The sequence below is a fragment of the Nomia melanderi genome, chromosome 13, assembly GCF_051020985.1.
Source record: "Nomia melanderi isolate GNS246 chromosome 13, iyNomMela1, whole genome shotgun sequence".
Taxonomy (NCBI): Eukaryota; Metazoa; Arthropoda; class Insecta; order Hymenoptera; family Halictidae; genus Nomia; species Nomia melanderi.
In genome coordinates, this window is record NC_135011.1 from 8,449,208 (window position 1) to 8,472,729 (window position 23,522).

The 23,522-nt window shown below is 38.5% G+C and overlaps 1 protein-coding gene across 2 annotated transcripts in view; it reads right to left on the reverse strand.

Moving 5' to 3' along the window:
• Nucleotides 1-23,522, reverse strand: part of LOC116432294 (ras-related and estrogen-regulated growth inhibitor) — a 109,402-nt gene that overhangs the window by 82,472 nt on the left and 3,408 nt on the right. For both annotated transcript variants that reach the window (XM_076373318.1, XM_076373319.1), the window contains exon 3: nucleotides 9,537-9,593. In XM_076373318.1, the coding sequence (XP_076229433.1) occupies nucleotides 9,537-9,593 (57 nt within the window). The remainder of the gene's footprint in view (nucleotides 1-9,536; nucleotides 9,594-23,522) is intronic.

Sequence of the window (23,522 nt, forward strand, 5' to 3'; positions counted from 1 at the left end):
AAGAAACGAATTTGATGTTTATTTTCTATCTGTATTTACTCCAAAAGTTAAAGATCGACAATAAACAAGTAATTTATATAAAAAATAAGTACCTAACATTCAAATTTGTCGGTTGAAAATTTTCACCGGAAGTTTGACTCAAAGAGGAGAAGAGATCAATTACTCTGCCATATAAATCCGCATTCTTCCAGGTTGCAATAGTCCAACGACCCCCCGTACATATATTTCTAAACATTCATTAACACTCGTAAAATTAGAATAAGTACGATATACCGTCCAATGGCACGCATACTCTCGCGCTCGGTTTAGGTACACGATCCAACATGCACGCGTGCACGATTATCCGTCCAATAAAGTCCTCTTGCCATTATTATTATTATTTATCCCGGGTCTCCAATTCCTGAAACCATACCCACCCAGACATAACTGTACCCAACACCCACTGTTTCAACAGGATCGACACGAGACCCGTTCCGCGGGTCGGTTAGTATCACAATAACTTAAATTCATTACGCGCGCTAAAACCCCGGCAAGAAATTACTCTTCGTTATACAATATACGCGGTGACGCGGATATAACATTTCCGGAAAAGTCTAACCGGCGAATAAAGCTCCAGTTACACCTTTCATCGGCGCGGCGCGCGGCCCCGCGGGAACTTTTCTCCGATGCGATCTCCTATCGGCATGGAGCGTTGATCTAACGGTACGCAGCGGGGTCGGTGTCGCGACAAGAGAAGACGCGATCGAACGCTGCAAAAAGGTTCGATCAATTTTTCAACTGGTCAACCAGTCCGCGGGTAACACAGATAAGTCGGCGAACATTAATTAACCCTTAAGCTGTATGCTCACTGAAGCAATATAGAAGGAGTTTTTGTTGCCTCCTGTTGCTACCTGTTCTAAGACATTTCCAACGAGCAGTTGTTGCCTCGCGTTAGCCACCAGGCAACCATTTTTACACGGTGGACCCTCAATTATACGACTTAATTGGGCGGTTAACGATTCTGATAAATGAAGACAGGGAAAGAGTAGTTCGAGGCGCTATTTGTCGAATCCATTTGTATCTACATTTTTCGAGATGTGCTGATTTCAATGTTTGAAGTATTGAGTTTATGGATTAGTGCTCTGGCTGATTAATGGGAGACTTTAATGAAACGAAGCATTCAAATTACGCTAAAACGAAAAAAGCATCATATGAAACAATGATAATAAATTCGTTCACAATTTTACCCCAATCAATTAATCAAGAAAATATAGCAAATATGACACAGTGGACACAAAGCATTCCCCATGGCAGAACAAGGATCAACACATGTATTATTGAGTCAGCACTCATCAAAACAAAAAGAAAAAGAAAAATTTCATATAAGAAAACCAATGTACCAAACAAAACAGAAACTAAGTCAATATTTCTCATGAAAATCTTTTTTTGAACCTTGCTGTGGATCCGAAACACAGCTGCTTTGTCAACAAAATTAATCCTTAAATCCCTATAAAAACCAGTATCAACCGAATTCCGATTCACAACAATCAAAGTGTTGCCTTTGTTTCCACTTAGGAAAAAGCTACCGGCGGTACGCGATGGCTGAGACAACACACCTGCCCCAGCGGTACAAATTTTTCCGGTTGCACGGATATCCGCGAGCCGCGGCGCGTCATAGCTTATGCATCCACGAGCGTGCACAGCAATTATTATGGCAAGGTAGCTTGCATGAATTATGGGAGAGATCTGCATTCTGCGGGCCCTCCCCATAGGCTCTATTTCATATCGAGTGTTTAAATCTCCGCCCTCTTCGTAGACCGGCGCTGCTGCGCTCGATCCTCTATCCCTCTCCTTCCTTTGTTCGTCGTTCCTTCTCGTTCGGTATATTTCTGTAACCGCTAGAATGCCCTCGAGATCTCATCGTATCACGGCGAGGCGCCATGATTAAGATTTTTACCGGGTACCCTTGAATTAGAGCCTGACTATCGGTACCACCGACCATTTTCCCCCGCGTTTCTTCGTCTTCCCTCCCTGACACTGTACCATTCTCTCGTCGCGTCGTATTCGTCCGCCGAACGGGATTGAACCCTCCAGCGCGCATGCGCGAACAGGAAGCGATTAATCCCCTAACGGACAAGTTTCCTTGATATATATACATATATGCGGTGCATGAGACTTAACACATTGTGTACCGGTTAATTCTTAGAAAACTGACCGATTTTTCAATGAGACCGACTTATAAGTTCGTTTAAGTAGGTTTAAATAAATACGAGATGTCTCGTTTCCGGTACGCAATGTGTTAACATTGCATTTACGGAACGCGTCAATTTGACGAGCATCGAGTTTTTAAAATTATATGGGCATTCTAGTTGGGGATTTTTAAATCATTAATTTTTTAGATGACTTTATCTAGGGTTACGAAGGATTAATCTTACTGTTATTTAATTAGTGATATAAAATTGTTGTGACTCCATTTATCGTAATGGAAGCTTCTCATTTATGTAGGAAAAATTAATTATAGCCTTAAATTGAAATAAGTTGATAGTATTCAATAAAGACATGGCTGTTAAGATGTCAAGCATCATAAATCCTAAGAAACGTGTTTGGAAAGCAATTTATAAATAAAAAAATCAAATTTATCTCTATTTTACGCATTTTTCAACGGTTTTCTTAAAAATACTAAATGAACAAATCTATTTCAATTTCTTAATACGTGCCTCTAATACGAGAAAAATATTTTTCACAATCTTATGATATCCACAATCTAGCGATTATCATATCAATTTTAATCCCCTATGAAAAAAATACTTCTCACCGAAGAAAACACTGAATATTCAAAATCATAATTCAACTAACCAGATAATAGCATCCCATAGAGGAGCCAGCGAATAGCGTGTCCGTACAGAAAACAATTTACCGAACACTTGTTTCTCTCCGCGTAAAAAGAAATGATCGAAAGTATCTCCTCGTTCGAGACCCACAAAGTAGAACGCACCCTCGAGCGATTGCGTGGAAACTCACGAAGAGCATTCGCGTTTGCCGCGGAGTGTGAAGCTGGACAATAAAAATTCCGTGTTCCAATCGCCTGTCAGTGGAAACCCGCAACGTGGATGCTAATCCGCGTTCCTTTTGCCGTGGTTTTCCCACTGAAGCGGCCTTAACGATTATACGCGTCGAGTTTTATCGCAGACGCCGCTTTCGTGGGCGCCAGGAAAAAACGACACGGAACAGAACGCGTCGACGATTGAGATGTAGCGCCTCGCCGAGTCCAAGTTAACCGGCTGCCAGATTTCTCTTCTCCTACCATCGCGTTGCAACCATGTGAAACTCGGTTGCGGATGGACTTGACAATGAGATAATCGTGGATCGATTGAGTCTTCTCCGCTATAAATTGATCGGACTTTATTGCGAAAGCGAGCACTGCGGAATAATCGAGTGACGAGTAAGCAGATAGCAAACGCTGTCAATTCTAACAGTCTACCCGAGTCCGTGGAATATAAATATTTCACGCGTTGACTGGTAAACCGAACTGCCAAACCGTTAAAATCCTATGAAATCGAAGGCGTGTGTGTGTATTTTATGGAATGGACAGTGAAAGGTCGAGGTTTCCCACAGGTTTCGATCTTCCTGCATCTCACAAGTGCTGAGATTTAGCTTTCTTGGTGTGTCAATAGAAGAATTAATTTGAAGTTCGGAGAAAAATTTGTATTACTTGTACGCGAGTAACGGGACCATCGATGTTTCAACGAGTCAAAAGTTTTGGATATTTTATGAATATTGAATCGTTTGTTAGATAAAATTACGTAGATTCTTGGAATGTGACTGTTTTAGATTTATTTTTTAAAACTGATTAATTGTGCCACGGGGAAATCATATGTTAACAGATGGGTTTGTAGAAACAGAGATTTAACTGATATTTAATAATTTACTGAGGTGGGTAATATGAAAAATTATTTGATTTTCATTATAATTTTTAGTTCTACGATAATTTGCCTATTCGTGGTGCTATGAACATTGAAACCGTTCAGTCTATCAATAAAGAAGTTGAAATAAAAAGACGCTACCAGAACTGACAGAAAGAGAACCGAATACTTATTCTGCCTTAAAACTCGGTACACCTATGCTTTAATAGAGGTGTTACTTCAACAGCTCACTGAATTCGATAATTCATGTTGTCACCATTTAAAAAAACTCCGCAGCTTTTACAACAACGAACCAGTCACTGTCTGTCTACAATATTATGCAAATGATCGGTCTCGAAAGGCTATTTCTCCAAGTTGCAGACAATGGTTTTCTACCCCGTGGCCAAACCTGGTCTGTTGATACGGGAGAAACAGAGTGTGACAGGAAGAAATAGCGAACAAGGGGGTCAGATGTAAAATAGTTAAAGGGGACAAGTAAATAGGAACGATGATAATGGAAAAATAAAGACAGATAAGTGATAAAGCTACAAAGAAATCGGACACGACACGTCGAACGCTTTCTATTAAATAAATTTTCTGTATTAGAAACTAGGATGGTACTTATACGGAACTTTTATTACCTAGCTATTGATCAATGGAACCAGTTACAAGAAATTGAATATAGAGTATATTTTTTATATCATAACTCATAGATAATATGTTAATTGTTGTTTATCCTATACTTAATTAATATGACATTTTTATTAAAATCTTCAACGATATTGAAGATAGGAAGCAAGGTTAACATCTTGACAACAGACACCTTAATATGGTATGAAATATTCATAATAATTGAAAACCAATTCAATTTTCACAGAATAAATGCGTTCCGTATAAAAGATTTTACACAATGAAACATTATGTACCTATAAAAAAAACAGAGACTGGTTCCTTACCTAAAAAATCAGCAAACTAATATAATAAACCATACGATAATTCGTATAATACGATTAAAATATTCTGCGTTACAGGGTTTCACATTTACAAATTTCGCATGAAATTCTCCGTTCGAATAATATTCCAACTTGCATCAATTCGCTCCTCTACTCATGTCAGCTTCTTGTAGAAAATCTCACTTCTACATTCTTTAACGATTTTTTAATGGCGTTATAACGAACCCTACTATCAATAAAACAAAATTGTCAATACAAAATCGTGCGAAAACAGAATAAGATACACACACGATCCCCCAAAGAAGCAACATCATTCAAACACCAGCACCTCGAAAACTATCTTCCATCCTTACCCAGAAAAAGCTCGTAAATCGAAGGCAATTCCAGCCCGCTAACATAATACATTCGTCAGAAAAGGGGAAGGTGAAATCGAGCGATCTCTATTATTTACCGGAGTGAAAACCGAGACGATGCCTAGGCCCGGTCGCGATTGTAAATCGTGGCCTATTATACGCGCGAACGCGCGTGCATCGGTCATCGGCGCCGCGCAGCCGCGCCGTATAAATTCCGCGCCGGACTTCTTTCGCTTTGGGGCCGGCCGCGGCAGGCTGGATGATCCCGATGATATCCCCGGGATTTTCCTTCTCCGCCGCGATTCTCACGGTCCGCGAAATAAATAGCGCCGCCGGCGGGAACAATGGAGACCGGGCCCTAATGAAAACCGTCACGTAACCACCACCCCCGTGACGCGTTCCGCGGCGCGGCGGAACGATAATAGCCAGGCTGCTCTGGGCCTAGTAGCGCGATTAACAAAAGCGATCTATGAAATGGACCATTGTACTGTCTAGCGAAGTGAATGACACCGGCCGGTGCGCGCCGCTCTCCGCCGAGAAAATTGAATTCTCCGCGCGGCCGCGCAACGAGATTCGCGACGCGCAGATTGAAATAATGCGGGCAATAGATAAGACGGTTGTCCGGCGCGGCTCCATGGACGCCGACGTTGGGCATGCGTCACGTGGGAGAGACCGATTACTCGAAATTTCTGCCTCGCCTGGCTGGGAACCGGCTTGGTCCGTTTGTTCCGTTGTGCTTCGAATTGTGTTCGTGATTGATACGTTGCGCAATGTTTCCTTTCGGACTGCGCTGATTGGGAATAGTTTCGTCGCTAATGATTCGTCTGTAGGAAAGTATCTGCGATACGGTCGGTTTGTTTGGAAGAGAGAAATGGTAGCTCGTTTGGACTGGACTCTTGGTATGTGATTCTTTTCGCAGTTGACAATTGGAAATGGTTTATTAACCTTTTACCTACGGCGAGACTAACCGCGAAACTGTACCTCTGTATGGCAAGATTTGACGGTCATGATATGCATATCATAAATGCAATGTTACTGCGATTTGAGATTGGTAGAGCTTTCCACTGTGCAATTACGTTAGGTTAGACTATAATGTGCATAACTATCGGTGATAGAGAAAGAATTGTGCCGGTACAGTGGCGTACCGTTCAAAAAGAGAATATACACAAAAGCTACTATTGTAGTGTACAGTAGCTAAAATGTTAAGTGATTGTTAGTTGGAAAAGAAGTTGTAGTATTTGTTGGTTTATCTTTATTCAGGAAGTTAACTTATAGGAATTGTGTGACCTGTTAATAGTGAATCAATTGACCAACTCCAATTTCGTGACACAAGGAATTATCGGAGGTTCGCCGTAAATGTTAAGTCTTCATTAACGTAGAACACTATTATGCTTCAACATATATTAAATGAGATAATACGCACACTCACTAAATTCAATTTAAACTCTACATCACGTATATAATTTACATTTAGTAATTTATATAACTCACGTTTCATTCACCTACAAATTTACAAAATTTTAATTAAAAGTCTTTCAGAACAGCTTCAACAAACCTTAACCTACAGACATTGCTACCCCCAAGTATACGCTCATCCGATGTTACACACATACCCAATAACTACAGTGAAATGCGCACAGTCCAAGAAACAATAGCACTCGGGGACAAACACAAACATTTCGAACAAAGCTAGCAACGCGAATGAAACCATTGAATTTGCGCAGACAGCGAATGCTAGTCCAAACCCTTCTGCCCATAGACATTCAAAGTAACAACGTAACGCTCTTGTCTCCCTATTAATTCGAACAGGGAAGTCCCAGCGGCACTTATCGCCGTATTTCTCGAGGTAAAAAGAAGCAACAGGACTAAAGTTACGTTTCGAACGACGCGAATCTTCTTGAAAATCTGGTCGCCGCGCGTGCACGGCTTAAAGGAGGAACCGAGAGCCCGCGGTGAGGAGTCTAAGATAATCGCGTTTATACGGCGGCGGCGGCGTCGGTGCAGTCCGCATTCCGAGAATTCGATACTCCGCGGGGAAGAAGTTGTTCCCCGGGCTCTCGAGCCCATTCTCGCGATCGTTCAATTTGTACCCGCGAACCGCAACGATTACTTTTAGAACCGGACTGTTGTTTCGAACGCACGGCCACGGAGGAACGGGCCACGTAATCCCGTGATTCCTCGAAAGCGACTCGGCCGCGCGTCCAAGCTCAGCCATTACCGGTACGATACCGATCGCGGAGTAAATTAACCCTTGGCACACGAACCGGGGTTACTCGGGAACTCAATACATGCCCTTCTCGTAAATTAATTGCTACAGATTGTTCTTCGAAGTAAAATGGAGAAAAGGATGTTTTCCATTTTTATTGATATATTTTCATTCTTTCCTTTGCTTTGGTGAAGATGTAACTCTTAGCAATCGTACATTTAGAGAATTTTACTCTAATTTCATTACGATAGCTACTATTTTATTCAGATTTTTGTAGGATTATTTGCGATGTACGTGTATTTAGAATCTAGTGCTTGTTAAATGTTTATATGTGTATTAGTACAGTGATATGTTGAACTATATTTGAATACAGATTGTCCCCCGGAGTAAAACATATGAAAAGATATTTTTCATTTCTATTAATATATCTTCATTTTATCTTTTACTTTCATGAAGATGTAATTCTTTTCAAGCCGTATATGTAAACATTTGATTTTATTTCAATAGCAACTATTTTATTAATTTTTTGTAGAATTATTTGTAATATATGTGTATACATCTACAATCTAGTGCTTATGGTATCAAATACCCAATTACTATTATTTCGTCTTTGTATTTGATACCCAATATTAGAACCCAATATTAACAATAACAAAATGTATTAGTTTCTATCATTGATCTATCTTGAATTCATCAGTTAAAAAATATTGAAAATATATGATTTCTTTCAATAATAATTTTTGTATTAAACACAGCTTTCTCTATTTCAATACATAAAGCACGATTTCTACTTTTGAAGCAAATGCATTTGAAATGATAACTTCATTAAATTATACCGACGACCGTGCGCCTGGAATTATGATTATTTATAGTTATCGAAAATCGAAATTCGATTTCTAATTAAAAACATAAACCAGTCCGCCAACTAAGCTTGATCTACATTTATTAAACGGAACCATTAGAAACCTCAAGCTTCAGGATATTCTACTTATGAGTTAATCTCCAATTAGTTGTGTTAATTAATCTCGGTTTCCAATCCACATTTCTAGTTATCAAACAAGAACATCCAGAGATACCCGATATTTAAAGCTACACTTCCACTCGTTAAATCAAACCATAATAATTATAGGTAAATCGTAATTGTGACGATAATAAAATAAATACTTGCAGAATAAACAGTTTAAGATCTCATTAATTTGATTAAATACACTGGATTGCTATAACAAGAAGTAATTCCATACGTAATTCGACGTGTCTCAAACAAACATTCGTCTAAAATAATTAGTTGCATCAATTTTTGTTATTTAAGAATTTGATCGTCAAATGTTTTCGATAACAAAGGAAAATAAAGACAAAAACAAATTCAATGTACTAAAAACGTAAGTGAAACTGCGATTTTAGATGGTACAACTGAATCCAAGCGCCAAAAAGAAGCAACGTTGCCGATGTCATTAAAATGTAATCTCGCGTTAACGCGATAAAAAGTAACGCATCTACCAGCTTAAACCGACGCACAAAGTAACGCCCGTAATAAAGCAATCAGCCGATCTAGAGCAACGCAAAAAGCTGCACCGGCGAGTCTAGATACATGTGTACTTACTTACTAACGATCACGAGAATGTTACAAACCCCGATTAGGCTAAAAATAACAAAGATCGAGGAGATAATCTGTGGTCAATTTTTGAAACTCGATGAGGCCACGTTACTTTCTTACTTGATTATCCATTACCTTGCAATCTTCGTACGTTGATTTAGAAAAAAATATTATTTATTTTATTTTTAGTATGTTAATTTACTTTGTTTTGTAAAACGGTCAAGGCAACAACCTCTACACCACAGTTAATCCACAATAATAATCCTCATAACGATCTAGAATGTAGAATAATCTAAAATCTAAAACTCCATAAAACATGTGTCTTTTATATTCAGATATTGCAAGTGAGTATTTCATTCATCGAGAATTGACAGTAAATGTCTAATAAATGAAGAAATACAAAAATTAAATTTAAAATGTATTTTTAAATTATGAAAAGCAATATACGAAATAACACTACTTGGAAGCTATTAAGGTACTTTTGATGTTCACTTGAATATAATAACAACAAAGAATAATATAAAATTAATACTTTATGAAACAACTTACCACTGGTTGAGCTGTACTCGCCGATGTATCGCCTCGTCAAATACCGTACGACTACGGCTGAAAGAAAAATAATATATAATTAAAGCACAATCTTTCTAATCATTCTTCAATTTTAAATATATTTAATCAAACCGAAATATACAAACTGAACATTTTTATCGTAATTATATAAAGTTTCTTTTCGTCACTTCAACTTTCTTTTCATTTTCAGTACCAGAAATACCAACTTATTATACTTTAATACTTAAGATAATTTCATCCGGACCAGAATATTCCTGCAATAATAATATCTTCGTTGATATCAGATCGAAAGAACGAAAGCGGTGCTTGTTTGTTTCTTAATTTTAACGGGAACAGGTTCACGCGAGTGAAAAGCAATTAATCATCGATATAATTTCTCTGTTCACACGTAACCTCCTCCCCCCGTCCCCACGCGAGCTTTTCAATTCCACAGGCAGAGAAATCCGGTTTCTGATTTTCAGATAATGCCCGACGTGAACCCTCGAATCAAACTATTAGGTGGTTGCATAAACTATCTATTAATTGCTTATTATTTTAAAAAGGAATCTTATCGAAGCTGAAAAATTATTCTTGGAAATGGTATTTGATAATTACGACGACTATCACTAATTAGAAACGATTGTAGATTCAAATTTCATTTACAGAATTAAACTTTTATTTACTGTTCATTTATCGAAAAAGAACTCAATGATTATAAATATATCATTTTATATTTAAACACATCGTAGCTGTTAGATAGACGATAACTTTTCTATGACAACAAATCTGCAATGCAAAATATTATATGAATAACATTTCAAAGATGATAATTTAAAAATGTCAATAATTCGAAATTGTGAAAAAACATTTTTAATTGTCCGAAGAACAGATGAATTTCTTTATGAACACAGGGTTGTATTAGGGATATACGATCGTGAGATCAAGAAATATTGAAATTACTTTTATCAAAAGAGACTAGTGTAAGTCATTCATTGATTTGACGACCGAAATAAATCATATGTGGAATATCTTGTCCTCAGAAATAAATTGGTGACTAAGTTCCACGCGAATATGAATACAAACCATCGATTATTTATAGTGATTCTATACTCGTGTAACTAATGACATATCGCGGATAATTTACATGCTTTTCCTATTTCAGCTAGCTAATTGACGTCGATAACTCTGACAAGTGTTTCTCAGCTGGTGGAAAATAACCCGTTCTCATACACGTATTTGCGCATTCCTGTGTTTCGTTCATTTTATCAAAACTATCGATATTGAACGTATCATTAATACGATTTCTATTGCAATCAATTTCGATTTCAATAACAAGCCTGCGACTTTCCATTTGTCTCAACGGTTTAATATCATAATTATTTCAGCATTGTAATTTTGCGTTTCGTAATCTCTGCTTCATAGTAACTTTCCATTTCACAGACAGAATCTCTTCGCCATTTCTAATTTCAATGTTACCGTAACTACAATATTACTACTTTTCATTACGACCTTTTATTTCATATTGACAATTTCATTGTAACGAATTTCTTGATTATTTCAATTCACCTTTTTCACTTTATAATTACTTTTATATTGCAGTTTTATATTCCACAATTGGAATTTGCTGTATCATAGATAATATAATTATCGAATCGTTGCAACCAAATGTAAAAGCAGTTTCCGCGTGTAAAAAATTACACTATGATTGAAATCATTATCAGTTCCAAAACGAAAAAACAAGAATACTTCAATGTTTGAAAATACACCAAAATATAAATCTCTCTACCGAATTCCCTTCGACAAAAGAAAAAGTTAAAACTAAGTTTAGAATATATTAATTCATATCGAATTATAAGCTCTAATTCCCATGATCTAAATGAACAAGTAGAAATTCTTCTAAGACAGACAATCCAATGGCATAAACTGTACAATAAATGTCTGTAAATCCAGCATTGCAAATATGGGACCGATAAATTTGCACTGGTGGATGTGGATTAATTGAATTTTCGTCGAATCGTGGTTAAAATGGGCGTGCAGGTAACACGAATGCTGCACGAGGGAAGGGACCACGGAATAAGGCACCGTACGTCATTAGCCGCGATAAAAGTATTCTGTTGCCGGCACCACACCTCCTGTCGACAACTCGCCGACGACGCGGGGAACACGCTAGGCGTTTCGCAAAGCGCCTCTGCTTACTCCATTCCGTTTGAACCCTGCAATTTTGCGTGGAGCGAGATTCTTCGACGCCCTATCGATCCGTAATTACACGCTATAACGACCTAGCGCCTCGAAAAATTGCCTATCCATCGATCCCCGGCGCGGCGGGAGGCGAGGCTCGATAATTCGAGCTTTGTTTCGACGATACGGTTCAGAAGCTGCTCTTTCTCACCCAGTTTTTTCGGTCACTCCGCTTCGGAAAGAAGCAAATCAGTTTCGCGAAATGTTTGCTCGAAAATTACTGGATTTAGGAGACTTAGACCGATGTTTGTTCTTTCGTTTTAGAGTGATTTGGACGTCAACCGAGAATCGGTTTATTAGAAATAGGCGAAGAAATGTGAAGAAGAATTGTAGAATATATTAAAAGGCTCTTTCGAAGTTGTAACAAATTCTTTTGTAATATAGTGACTTTTAAGAACAGAGAGATGTACTTCTTTTGTGCACGATCATTTGTTTTATTGGATTACTTATAAGTTTGCTTGAACATTAACAGACTTTTCTGAATTGTAAATATTTAGATTTTGTTCTTTTTTTGTAATTGAGTATAAATTGGTGTGTACCATAAGTACTGTAAAAAGTATAAAAATTAATTAAATAGTAGTACCTGTTAAATTGAAACATTCTTCGTTTCTTTCAAACAATTCTAACCAAATCTAATTAAACAACGGCCAAAACCCTACAACAAACATCCGTAAACATAGAAAGATTTTCAATTAAATTCGTGTATTTGCACAGATATAATACTAGGATAACCTTCGAATCTTAAGAAACGTATTGTTCTAATTTCGATAAAAACTTGGTAATAAATCACTCTAATTGCTCGATAGTTTTAGCGTTAACAAAAACGTTCGTACAGCGAGGAAATCGAAAATGGAATGGAAATGATCTCAGCATAAATGCTTGCACGCTAAATGGTTATACGGGGAGGGGCGGAAAGAGCGAGGTAGAATATCGCATCAACAGCGTAATAACAATAATTAATGGCCACGATATACAGGAAATGTCGTCGGGAGGAATGCCCGTGCTCGTCCGCGGCGCTACGAACGGAACGGAATGGAACGGAACGGGCCGCGGCGCACTTGCGTTAGAGGACGGTCGCTTCATAAATTTCTTCGTTACTCCGCGAATCGTACGCGAGGACTTTAACATGTCGGGGACGTATAATATCCTCTCTCGTTCGACCCTTCAAGACTTATTGAGTACATAGAGCCGCGCCACGGACCGTTCTCGTATATACGCTGTTTATAAATCTGTCGTCGCAGCGGTTGCCGGCTACGGGCGAAACCTCGCGAGGAACCGTGGAGGGTTGCACGCAGAAGAACTCGATCCCTGAAGTGAAGCAACTGGTTCGCCGTTCGCTCACTTCGACGGCGAAGTGAACTGGTTACCGGAAATTGATGAGACTAGTCGGAGGAGGTCCAACGGGAAGAAATTTCGAGATTACACCTGCATTTCCGCGCGATAACGAGTGATTTCAAACGTTTTTCTGGTCTACAGTTTGCAGTTGGGAGGGGTTAAATGTATGGTGCTGCTACTTAGCAACGTATTTAGCGTCTAGTTTGTTGCTTTTGGAACTTCATTGCTTGGGATTGGTACTGGAAACTGCCATTATTTTATAGTCTTACAGGATTTCATTCGATAATTTAATCTTCTTGTATCGTAAAAATTCCATTTTTAAGGTGAAAATGTAGGCAGTTGTACTTTAAATTAAAAGTAAACGAACCGCGACCGGTCAAATGACCGGTTATAAAATTGGATTTCAACTTCTACGTTTTTCTTCGGTTATTTATCTTTATATCGATTTCTACATTATTCGATTAATCAGTTTTTCAAGTTTTGTTTTTTCTTCTGTTCCTGTTTCCCACTAAAACAATGTATCATCTAACTACCTTTATTTTATAACCAGATATTTCACTGATTGCGATAGAAATAGGTATATACAAAGTGTAGGTACGTTTAGTGTTAAATTACAAACAAAAGCAGAAATGTTGAGCTAATTTAGTCTAAAGTAACATCTTAGTCTACTTCAAAATACATTTAAGAGAAAAGAATTGAATTATATAATACACGCGAAGTGCTCTATTTCTATGCTACGAAAGCATACCACTCAAACCGTTTACTAAACAATCACCAAATACTCTACCAAGCAAGAACGAGAAACAGATTTCGCCGCTGTAAAATCGTTCCAACGCCACCCACGCGCCGGAATCTATTCCTTCAAACAAAGACAGAAATATTGAACTAACTTAGCTTAAAGTAACATCTTCATCATACGACTTCAAAATACATTCAAAAGAAAAGAATTACATTATATGACATATACAAAGCGCCCTATTTCCAACGAAACAAACCCGACATTTACAAAAGCATACCGCTCAAACCGTTTACCGAACGATCACCAACGATCTATCAATAAGCAAGTACCAACAACAGATTTCGCCGCTCTAAAATCATTCCAAACCCACCCACGCGCCGGAATCTATTCATCCGGATGTGCCCGAGGATCTCCCCGGACGCAGCGCTAAGTGGCTCGCGATCGCAATCGAGGACGCACTACTCGCCATCCTCCATCTTTTGTTTTCAAAAGATAGAAAGCTCTCGCCCGCTTCTCGGCATCGAATAAAACACCGATCGTGTGGCGCGTCGAAGTGGCACGGATTCATTCTTTCGCTCGCTCGGGAGCTCGGAGAGGAGCCTGACATTTGAAGCGTTCGCAATTTGTACGTTGTGTCGAACGAAAATACGTGTAAACTCTCTAACCGGCGTCGGACGAAAGTTCAGACCCGAGGGAAATTCGAGACACGTATCAAGATAGGTAGAAGTTCACCGTGGCGACGTGAAATTTATGGCCGGCCGGATCAACGGGGATCCGAGTAACTCGCGAGCGAGAGAAGGAGAGACACAAATAGAAGAAGAGGAAGAAGAAGAGAGAAAAAGAGAGAGAGAGAGAGAGAGAGAGACTCGGCTGGCTCTCCGCGCAGCCATTGTTGCAAGGCCCGGTGTGTCGTGGCCGACCCGGGGAGAAGAAACTCGTGAATGCCTTCGTCTAGTTCATAAGTCCTGAATTGAACGCGTCAACGGGCTTATCGGGCCCGATCTCGGGATACGGGGCCTCGTACTTACGTGCGCTCGTAAATACAACGGTTGTATTACCCGACGATACACGATAATGCATATCATTAAACAAATTCATAAAACGCCAGATAATCAGAGTTCCGGGGCGAGCCGGCAGCAGCGGGAGGAGAGGGTTTAATCGCGTCGCGGTTGTCGCCCGCACGCGATACGTGTCTGTGACGGGATCCAGCTCCAGGCTGTTCGTAGGGTCAGACGCGCTGGTTTTTTCCTTCTTCTTAACGCTGATACAATCGGGGCCTGATTTCCTGGACGCGCGTTGAAATTTATGGACGCGTGAACGTGTGCGGATTGATGGCGAATTGGTGTCAAGAGATTTCGAGTGATCTATGATGACGCTCGGGGAATATGGGGCGATGTTTGAAGTGAAATGGGAAATTGATTGGACGGTTTCTTTCAGGTGTAATGAGTAATTTATTGGCGAGAAGAATTATGACTTAATTGTTGGGTGTAATGCAACGTGAGTGTGGGTGAATAAGAAAGGATAGAATCTGTAGGCGATGAAGGTGAATATTATATAGTAACGAATATAGTCGTCTTCAATTAGTGGATTGACAGATATTTATAGAAAAAGATGGAAGATTCTAAGTCATCTATCTTTAGAACGTAATATATTTATTCAATGAAATATACTAATGAATGTGATATTACGAAAGAAATCATTAAGAAGTTCATTTCATCGTATTAATGCTAATATTTTGTACAATACATAGTTACTAATAAGTAATTCCTCTTTCTAATCACAAAATATCTGAAACAAAATCTTAGAATGTATCCAGAGTTCTAAAGCATAATTAAAATCTAAGAAAGCTTAATTAATCACTTTTCTCAAAAAAGAACAGTCTCATCCACACTTCCGCTTATTAATTCCTCGTTCCTCCACTAAGAAATACAATTCCCATAAAAACAAGTAAAAAGAGTCTTTGAAATATTAATACCCCATACACCACTGAACCATAAAGAAGAAGACAAATGTATCAGCAATGTTGCCATTCAATAGCAATTACGTACTCTGCGATACATTTAAATACTAATTACGTACACAACGAAATTTAGAGGAGGTAATCGAGTCATTAAACACCCCTCGTATTTTCGCGCAGTATCGTAAATCATTTCCAAAGAAGAATAGACGACTCGAGACGTCGTCTGCACACTCAGCCAAGAAACCTTCTTAGCTGGGACGCGGAGAGCAACCTGGTCGGGACAAGAGTAGCGAGGCTAGTATGCGGTTCATCGCGTTTACCGTGCCGTGAATCGGTCTTTTTTACCTTGCCCCTCTTATCCACGGTGATCGTGCTCGTAATTACTATTTTCTTACGTGCGCCAAGCTTTATCCGCCGTGAATCTATCTATAGACCCACCGTGCGCCGCGCAGACAAGCATCGCGCGTCAGCGAATGGCACTGCGCGGTCTGGGTGCAGCCCGACCGTTGCAACTGCAGCTCTATGTGTTTCGTTCCCGTGCACCCGCGCATCTTCCGAGGAACGCGCACGATTCCACGTCGAGCGACTTAATCGGTTTTCTGCCTCCCCGGCGCGGCGTTCCTCGCTCGCCCCCCGCGCGCCGATCATCCACGCGGGGCCTCCTCTTGTGCAATCGATCGGCAGTTCATTATCGGCGCGTTTTAATTGGCCCGATACGGGCGAAAATCTGTGCCACGGGACGGGTTATCGCGATCCCCGTGCAATACGGATGTGTCCAGCACGCCTTAGAACGAGCGGATTGTCGGGCATCACCCGTTACGCTCCTGTCGCTGATGGAATTCTTTCGGCGCAACCCTTTTGAAATATTAACATATTAGCCTATTAACTGGATAATTTAGTTTGAAGAATCTCTCGTTTCCCGCGCAATAAAATGAAGAAATGGAATGTGTGCTCGTCAAACGCAGGACGAATGCACCTATGCTGTAATAAAAAACCAAAACAAAACAAAGAAGCATTACATGTTTATTTGAAAAAATAATGAATCCATCGTTCGAAGGAATTAGTATCATTTTGAGTTTTAGAAGTGCGAAAGAAGCTCGGCACGGAATGTTTAAACGCTGAGGTTTTCTTTACTTTTCATTTTGACGCGCATATTAAAAAATTGAGTCATTTTTCCTTAAAGTGATATAGTTCACTTTTGGAAAAAAAATAAGTTAATGGTTGTTTTAATGAATTATAACGTACGACATCCTGATTAGTTAATCGAAAGAAGCTAAACTGTAAAATGTTATCGCAAAAATGTTTTCTTTGAAAGTGGAATAAATCCATTTGTAGCTAAAAATTCGTACATTTTCCTTAACAATTTTATGAATTATTGTTGCATAATAAAATGTAACAAGTTCATGGTTTTATAAACATTACCCGAATTGATTAACGATTGTCAATATTTTTAAATTGATTCGAACGCAAACCCTAAAATATCTCAGTGTATGAAGAAATGAACACAACTTTAAAAGAACAACTCACATATAGCTACTGTGACCGTCGGCGTGCATTAGAATTCTCCTTTCGAAAAGCGGTTCGCGAAAGAGAAATGTTACAAAATAATGAGGTTTTTACGAATACCGGCATACAATGGGGCCCGCTCGTTTTATTCGGTCGCTCCATCATCCTGTTTGATTATTCATATTTGTAACTTCAGGCTTCGACGCGGTCGTATGAATCAAGATGCACGAACAGGGCTCCGGGCCGTGAATTCAGCTACGATAATAAATCGTCGCGAATCGCTGATTCACTCTTTACTTATACGCTCATTTATGCGCGCGAGCGTGCAATCGTTCCTTCAAATAGATGCACTCGTGCGTATCGGTGTGTGGCACCAAATTTGTGTCTCTCGTCGAGAAGAAAAATTCGAGCTGACTCGAGCGCACCCCTTGTAAAATATTGAAACAACTGGCGGAATATTTACGAGCGGCTCGCGTCGCGAATGTGCACCGCGATTTAAAATTCCAGAACCGAGCTCGAAATCTTTTGTCTCCGTTTTATGTATGCTGTGTATGCAATTACGGAATTTTTAATAAATCTTCGCTTTACAGTATTTCTTAAACGTCTCTATCATCTTTCTTAAACATCTTGTACAAGTGATTCTTGAAATGTAATAATAAATTCGAAGTTGTAACGAAAGTTTTGGAAGCATTAATGAAATACAGATGTTAGTCAAATATAATGCACTTTCGTTGTATTTTTAATTTACTGGATTGTTCCAAGAAGAAATTAAATTTGATTTAACACGAGTTTCTTGAGATATTTTTATGGAGATGTAAATTTACATAAACTACAACAATTTGTTTATTATATTATCCAACAAAATTAGAAGAAATTCAATTAAATTTTGATACTGATAGATTATCTGTTTTACACAATTTTAAACAATATTTTTAAAAGTTTCATAGGAAACCAAATAGCAGCTTATAATAAGATGTTACAATGTACATTTCAGTTTAACATACTACAATCAAAAAATACTTTTTAATCATTTTTATTCATGATCGTGTATGTAAGCATTTCCAACCGCAAAATTGGTGACGTTACAACACACTCGCCAAAAGAACATCACATTTCCTTACAGAATTTGTCTCCATACGACATATATCAACACAACGGCATAATTTTGCAAAGGAACGCATTAAAATTAATTTCCCTTTAATTTGCCGTACGCGCCGAGTGCTCTTAAAATACAAACACTTTGTACGAGAAAGTTCAATCAGGCAAACTGGCGTATTGCTTTTAACCTTCAAGCGACTCAGCTCACAAAAGCCAATTTTCTTCGGCGGAAAAAGAAAAAAAGGACTTTTTAATTCAATTAACTCACGTTACACGGATCCCATTAAAATCCCATGAATGAATTTACCAAACGGTATCTATTTTCTGGTTAAATGAGGAACGAAGAATCCGAAACGATCGTAAAAATAAGATGAGACGCGATGGAGAAGTCGAGCAATATAAAATAACGATCACGTGGATGCAGAACGAAAGGCGGTGCGTTACTTTTTTTCTCGTCTGCCCCGTACTTTTTTGCCGAGCTGGCAATAAAGCGGGTCGTTTGGCCGAAATGAATTTATGAATACTTCGCGCGACATGGAAATGCGCCACCAGCTTCCAATTGCCGCTTCAATAGGCGTTAACGCAGATAAATGACCCGAACCGTAATCATCGACGTTCCCGTCGCTTCCAGGAGCTTTTCTATTAATGCATTCTCTGCAAAACCACTCCGGGCCTTTACGCTCCAACGCGAAACTCTATTTACGTATTTATAACCGAATTTTATCGTCGCCGCGTAATAAGTAGATTACGAAATTTTATGCGGACCCCGCTCCTACTTGTGGACCGTTTCATAAAAGCAAGATTAATAAACCACTTATATCAGCGGTTAAAGGGATTTAATCGAATTTATTAATTCTCATCAAGGATACCTTCGCGGTTTACACACTCGCGGGGGATTAGAACGATAAATTGTTGTGTTTTATTATTTGCGGGCATCGTTAGTAATTAGTCCGCGCAATTTACGCGTTTACGCGTGTGCGCTTGTACGAGACGCGATAAAGGGACGTTCGGTGAGCGTTGATCAAGCTCGCCGTTTTGATTTAATCTTAAACTCTTCGCGAATCGGTCCAGTATTCTCTTTAATCTTTCTTTCTTCCCTTCTTGATCATTCTTTTATCTGCACCGTAATTTCCTTCGAAAACATCTAAGTCTTGTTACGAAGATTCTAGAATTACACTATTCTTCCGCAGATCTCAATATCCATTTTTATTAAACAGGTTTCGTTCTTCGCGATGTATCGCAAGTTTCCAAAGTATCGGATGATTCCATTCGAAGATGTGTGCCACGTGTTTCGAATAGATTTGCAATTCGCAGTGTCCAATTTACGGTGCACACCATTTCCACAACAATATGAGTAATAACGCGATCTACCTTCAGCGCATTTTAACTAAGATATTGCAATAAATAGTTATTCCCATTACCTTTCTAATACTAACAATATGAAACAGATAAACGAGAGACGTAACCTGATTCCACATAACTGACAACGATACAAATGTAATATTAGGTTCAATTACAAATTAGTTTTCATGATCATTGTTATGAATCTCCAAATGAAATTCATGTAACTACGGTAACTAGTTACTATTTCATATGCGAATAAAACTATCGAGCAACGAAAGTACTGTTCAATATTCCATCCAGAATCAACGAATGAGAATTAAGAACCTTTTCATCCACATTTCGGCAAAAACAACGATTACAATCGTAATGCCACGAATCCTCTTAAATGACACAACATATTAATTCCTGAGAACCCATTACACACCGAAAAATTATTAAACTCATCTATAATCTAGCATAGACATTAAAGAATTTATTAACCAGTCAGCTGTTTCTGACGAGTATACTCGTCACGAAGAAAAAACAAGGTTTCCTATTATGACGAGTGCACTCATCCAAAAGTAGCTAACTAGTCAAAGGAATATTCATTTTCAAAACAACCAATTTTATAAGTACACATTACTAGAATGAAAATTTTTAAATTATTTCTAGACATGATTACGTAGACATACCACAATAAGATACACTTTCCAAAGAGAACAGCTAACTAGTTAATCGATCACACTCCTCCCAATCCCCTTCAATTTCCCCTATCCGCTCAAACATCCACAGAACAATGTACCACAAAGGAAATTCCCTTTCAACCCTTCCCACTCCTCAATACAGATTACTTCAGGGACGCCGCGGGGTCAAAGCGCAAGCTGAAGTCTCCCGGCGACCAGTTAGCGCGAAAAGAAACGTCCGGCGCGCAAAGTGGTTAATTTACTCGCGCCGCGTCGAAAGAATCTCTGTCCGGTCGGATTCAGGGAACAAAGCGAGCCGAGCAATTCCAATTAGAAAGAAGACTTGGCCGGCAGCAGCCGCAGTTGCGGTGAAAAATCTGTCGCCATCTGACCGACGGGATTCCGCTAATTCGATTCCAGCCGGCGATTCGTTATTCCCCAGTGCCGGGAAGCGTGGAAACACTGATTCGCCGGAAGCCGATAAGGGAGGAAAGCATTACGCCGGTGCGTAAGCTCTGCGTGCGCGCGCGCACGGTAACAGAGCGGATGTATCGGATGTCCAGATCTCACAACCTGCCGCTGCCGTGCACAGATTTTTCGTAGCTCAACGACCTGCTGACCACTCTCATGTGATATCCGATAACGTCCACGGAGGTCCTTATTATACCCAGCAGGACACTGGCTCTCTCACGACTTTTACGGATTCCCCCCGCGCGCGCCTGGAATATCCGCTTTCCGATCAAACGCAACTCGCTGGTACTCGCCCGAGGACGATGAAAACCGGTGATCGCGGCGGGAACGTATTTTCGGATTTTCGTGCTACGAAAACCGAAATACGTTCGGTATTCTTGGATTTGTGGGGTATAAGTCTTCTAAACTTGTATCTTCGGATTTGTGGACACCGCGTGAGAGCATATTTTTAGGTCGCGGTGTGCTGCGATTACGTGTATGGATATCGGAACTGGGTATTCGAGAGTTGTTCGAATCGAATTTTGCATTTGATCTTGTTTCGGGACAGATGCGAACAATTGGGTTGATTTATGTGGTATATGTTGTGTGCTTATGGATTGTAGGATTATTTTGTGTGCGGGCGAGTGAGTTAACGGTATTATCGATGCATAGAATAACTATGAAGTTGAAAATTTGTATTTCCTAAGTATAGAGTAATTATTCTGTTGTAGTAACTAATTGTGTTCTTCGTTTGTTATTCATATTTTAAGCGAAATGTGCGACATTCTGCTATTGATTATAATTGAGTCGCGAATTTTTATGCATTCAATGCATACATTCGTTTTATTTGTCCAATCTATCTTGTTTCGCGACTAACAAGGGCAACGGGTAAATGTACCGAAAATATTAAATAATTATAAGTAGTAAATAATATTTTCCTTCTACTGATACGAGTTAAGTAGTATTCGTATGTTTCAAATTTAATATTCAGTCTTCGTCGTGAATGTGTCTCGATTTATGAGTCAAAGAAGAAAATACACTTGCTAATGTGTCTGACTATTCCCAACTACTTCTACTTGTAACCAATACTGATAATGTATCGATAATATAATATTAACTTTTAATGTCCTAAATAACTCTTTATATAGGATTATCTTGAAAAGTAAATAATACTATCACTGTCGCTTTAAACAAGTATTAATACAAGTAGAAGTAACTAGTGATGATCAGACAAATATGTTAAGAGGTAACCACTCCTTTCAATGTGTCAAATAAATTTTCGAAAACGAAACTTGAAACAAATTAATATTGGTATAAATATACTTATCAAGACAATTTCAAACAATATAGAACTGAATACGACATATTATATGAAACACTATGTTTAATTAATCATTTATTATTCTGTTAGACGTATGAAAATTAGGTCTTAGTATTAATATACAGATTTCAAGCCTCAACTACATGTAATTACTATAAATCGAGTGAATTAATAAAACCGTTCAGTGGCAATAAAGACACCTTAAGGAAGAATAGAAGCTCTTACCAAAATATATTACATACTATAAAATATCAATGTTCAATAACACTTAAGATTTAAGATAATCTGAAGATCGGATCTTCAAATTCATTAATATTAGCATTTAAATGATAATATAGATAGGATAAAAGCGGTAATTAGATCAGATAATGTACTTAAAAGATCAATCATTCAATTTATAATTTTGTAAAAGCATCCATTAAAACTTCATCATGAGACACATTAGTCCATATCGATCGTTATACTCTTAAATACAGTGATGAAATTATTTTTCCATAGAAAATTCAAAATAAAAGATTTATAACTGTTTTTTATTGTGTCTTTTAACAGAGCTACAATTTTTTATGCTTTGAATAATTATATAAATAAGATTTTCACTTTACTTTTCAACGGCTTCACTTGAGTGAATTGCAACATTCTATATCTTCTTGTTACTAAAAATTCTTAAAATTAAACATTTTTAAAGTTGAAAATAACTTACTTTAAAATTGTTTCTCCTAAAAAATATACTTAAGAAATAAATATCGTTAGTGTATATGTTCAAGAAAAGTAAATCCAAAAAGAAACTTCTTTATAAAATTACAAATGGAGGAAAGATTAAAACGTTTCTTCTTAAGAAAAGGTTTTAAAGCTCCTTTCTTGGTTACAACCTCCATTACAATCTTCGTAGAAAGTGCGAACTAACAGAATTGTAACTTTTTTCTTCTCCCGTTCGGCGTACTTTCTTGCAAAAACTGTTAATAGCTTTAATGGCATACCATTAGCCGCAAAAATACACTATTAATAGCGTTCTAAATGGGAAAAAACATCTACATATCTGTACAACAGAGAAATTACATTTATATTCATAGTATCGGTTCTGTGGCTTATTAATAGGATTAATTCGAGGGCGGTGAACTATCTTATTGCCTTCATTTACTCGCTTTGTACGCGTCGCACGACTGTCGGAGCTAACTAATGCACCGTATTATACCAAAGACTATACGTATCCATCTTAACGGCACTTTCATTCAATCCGTCGTTGGGGTATTAGATGGACGTGCAGAAATTACACGCTTTACATGACACAATATTAGTACCGTCCATAATAATTAATACCTCGCCGATATGTTTC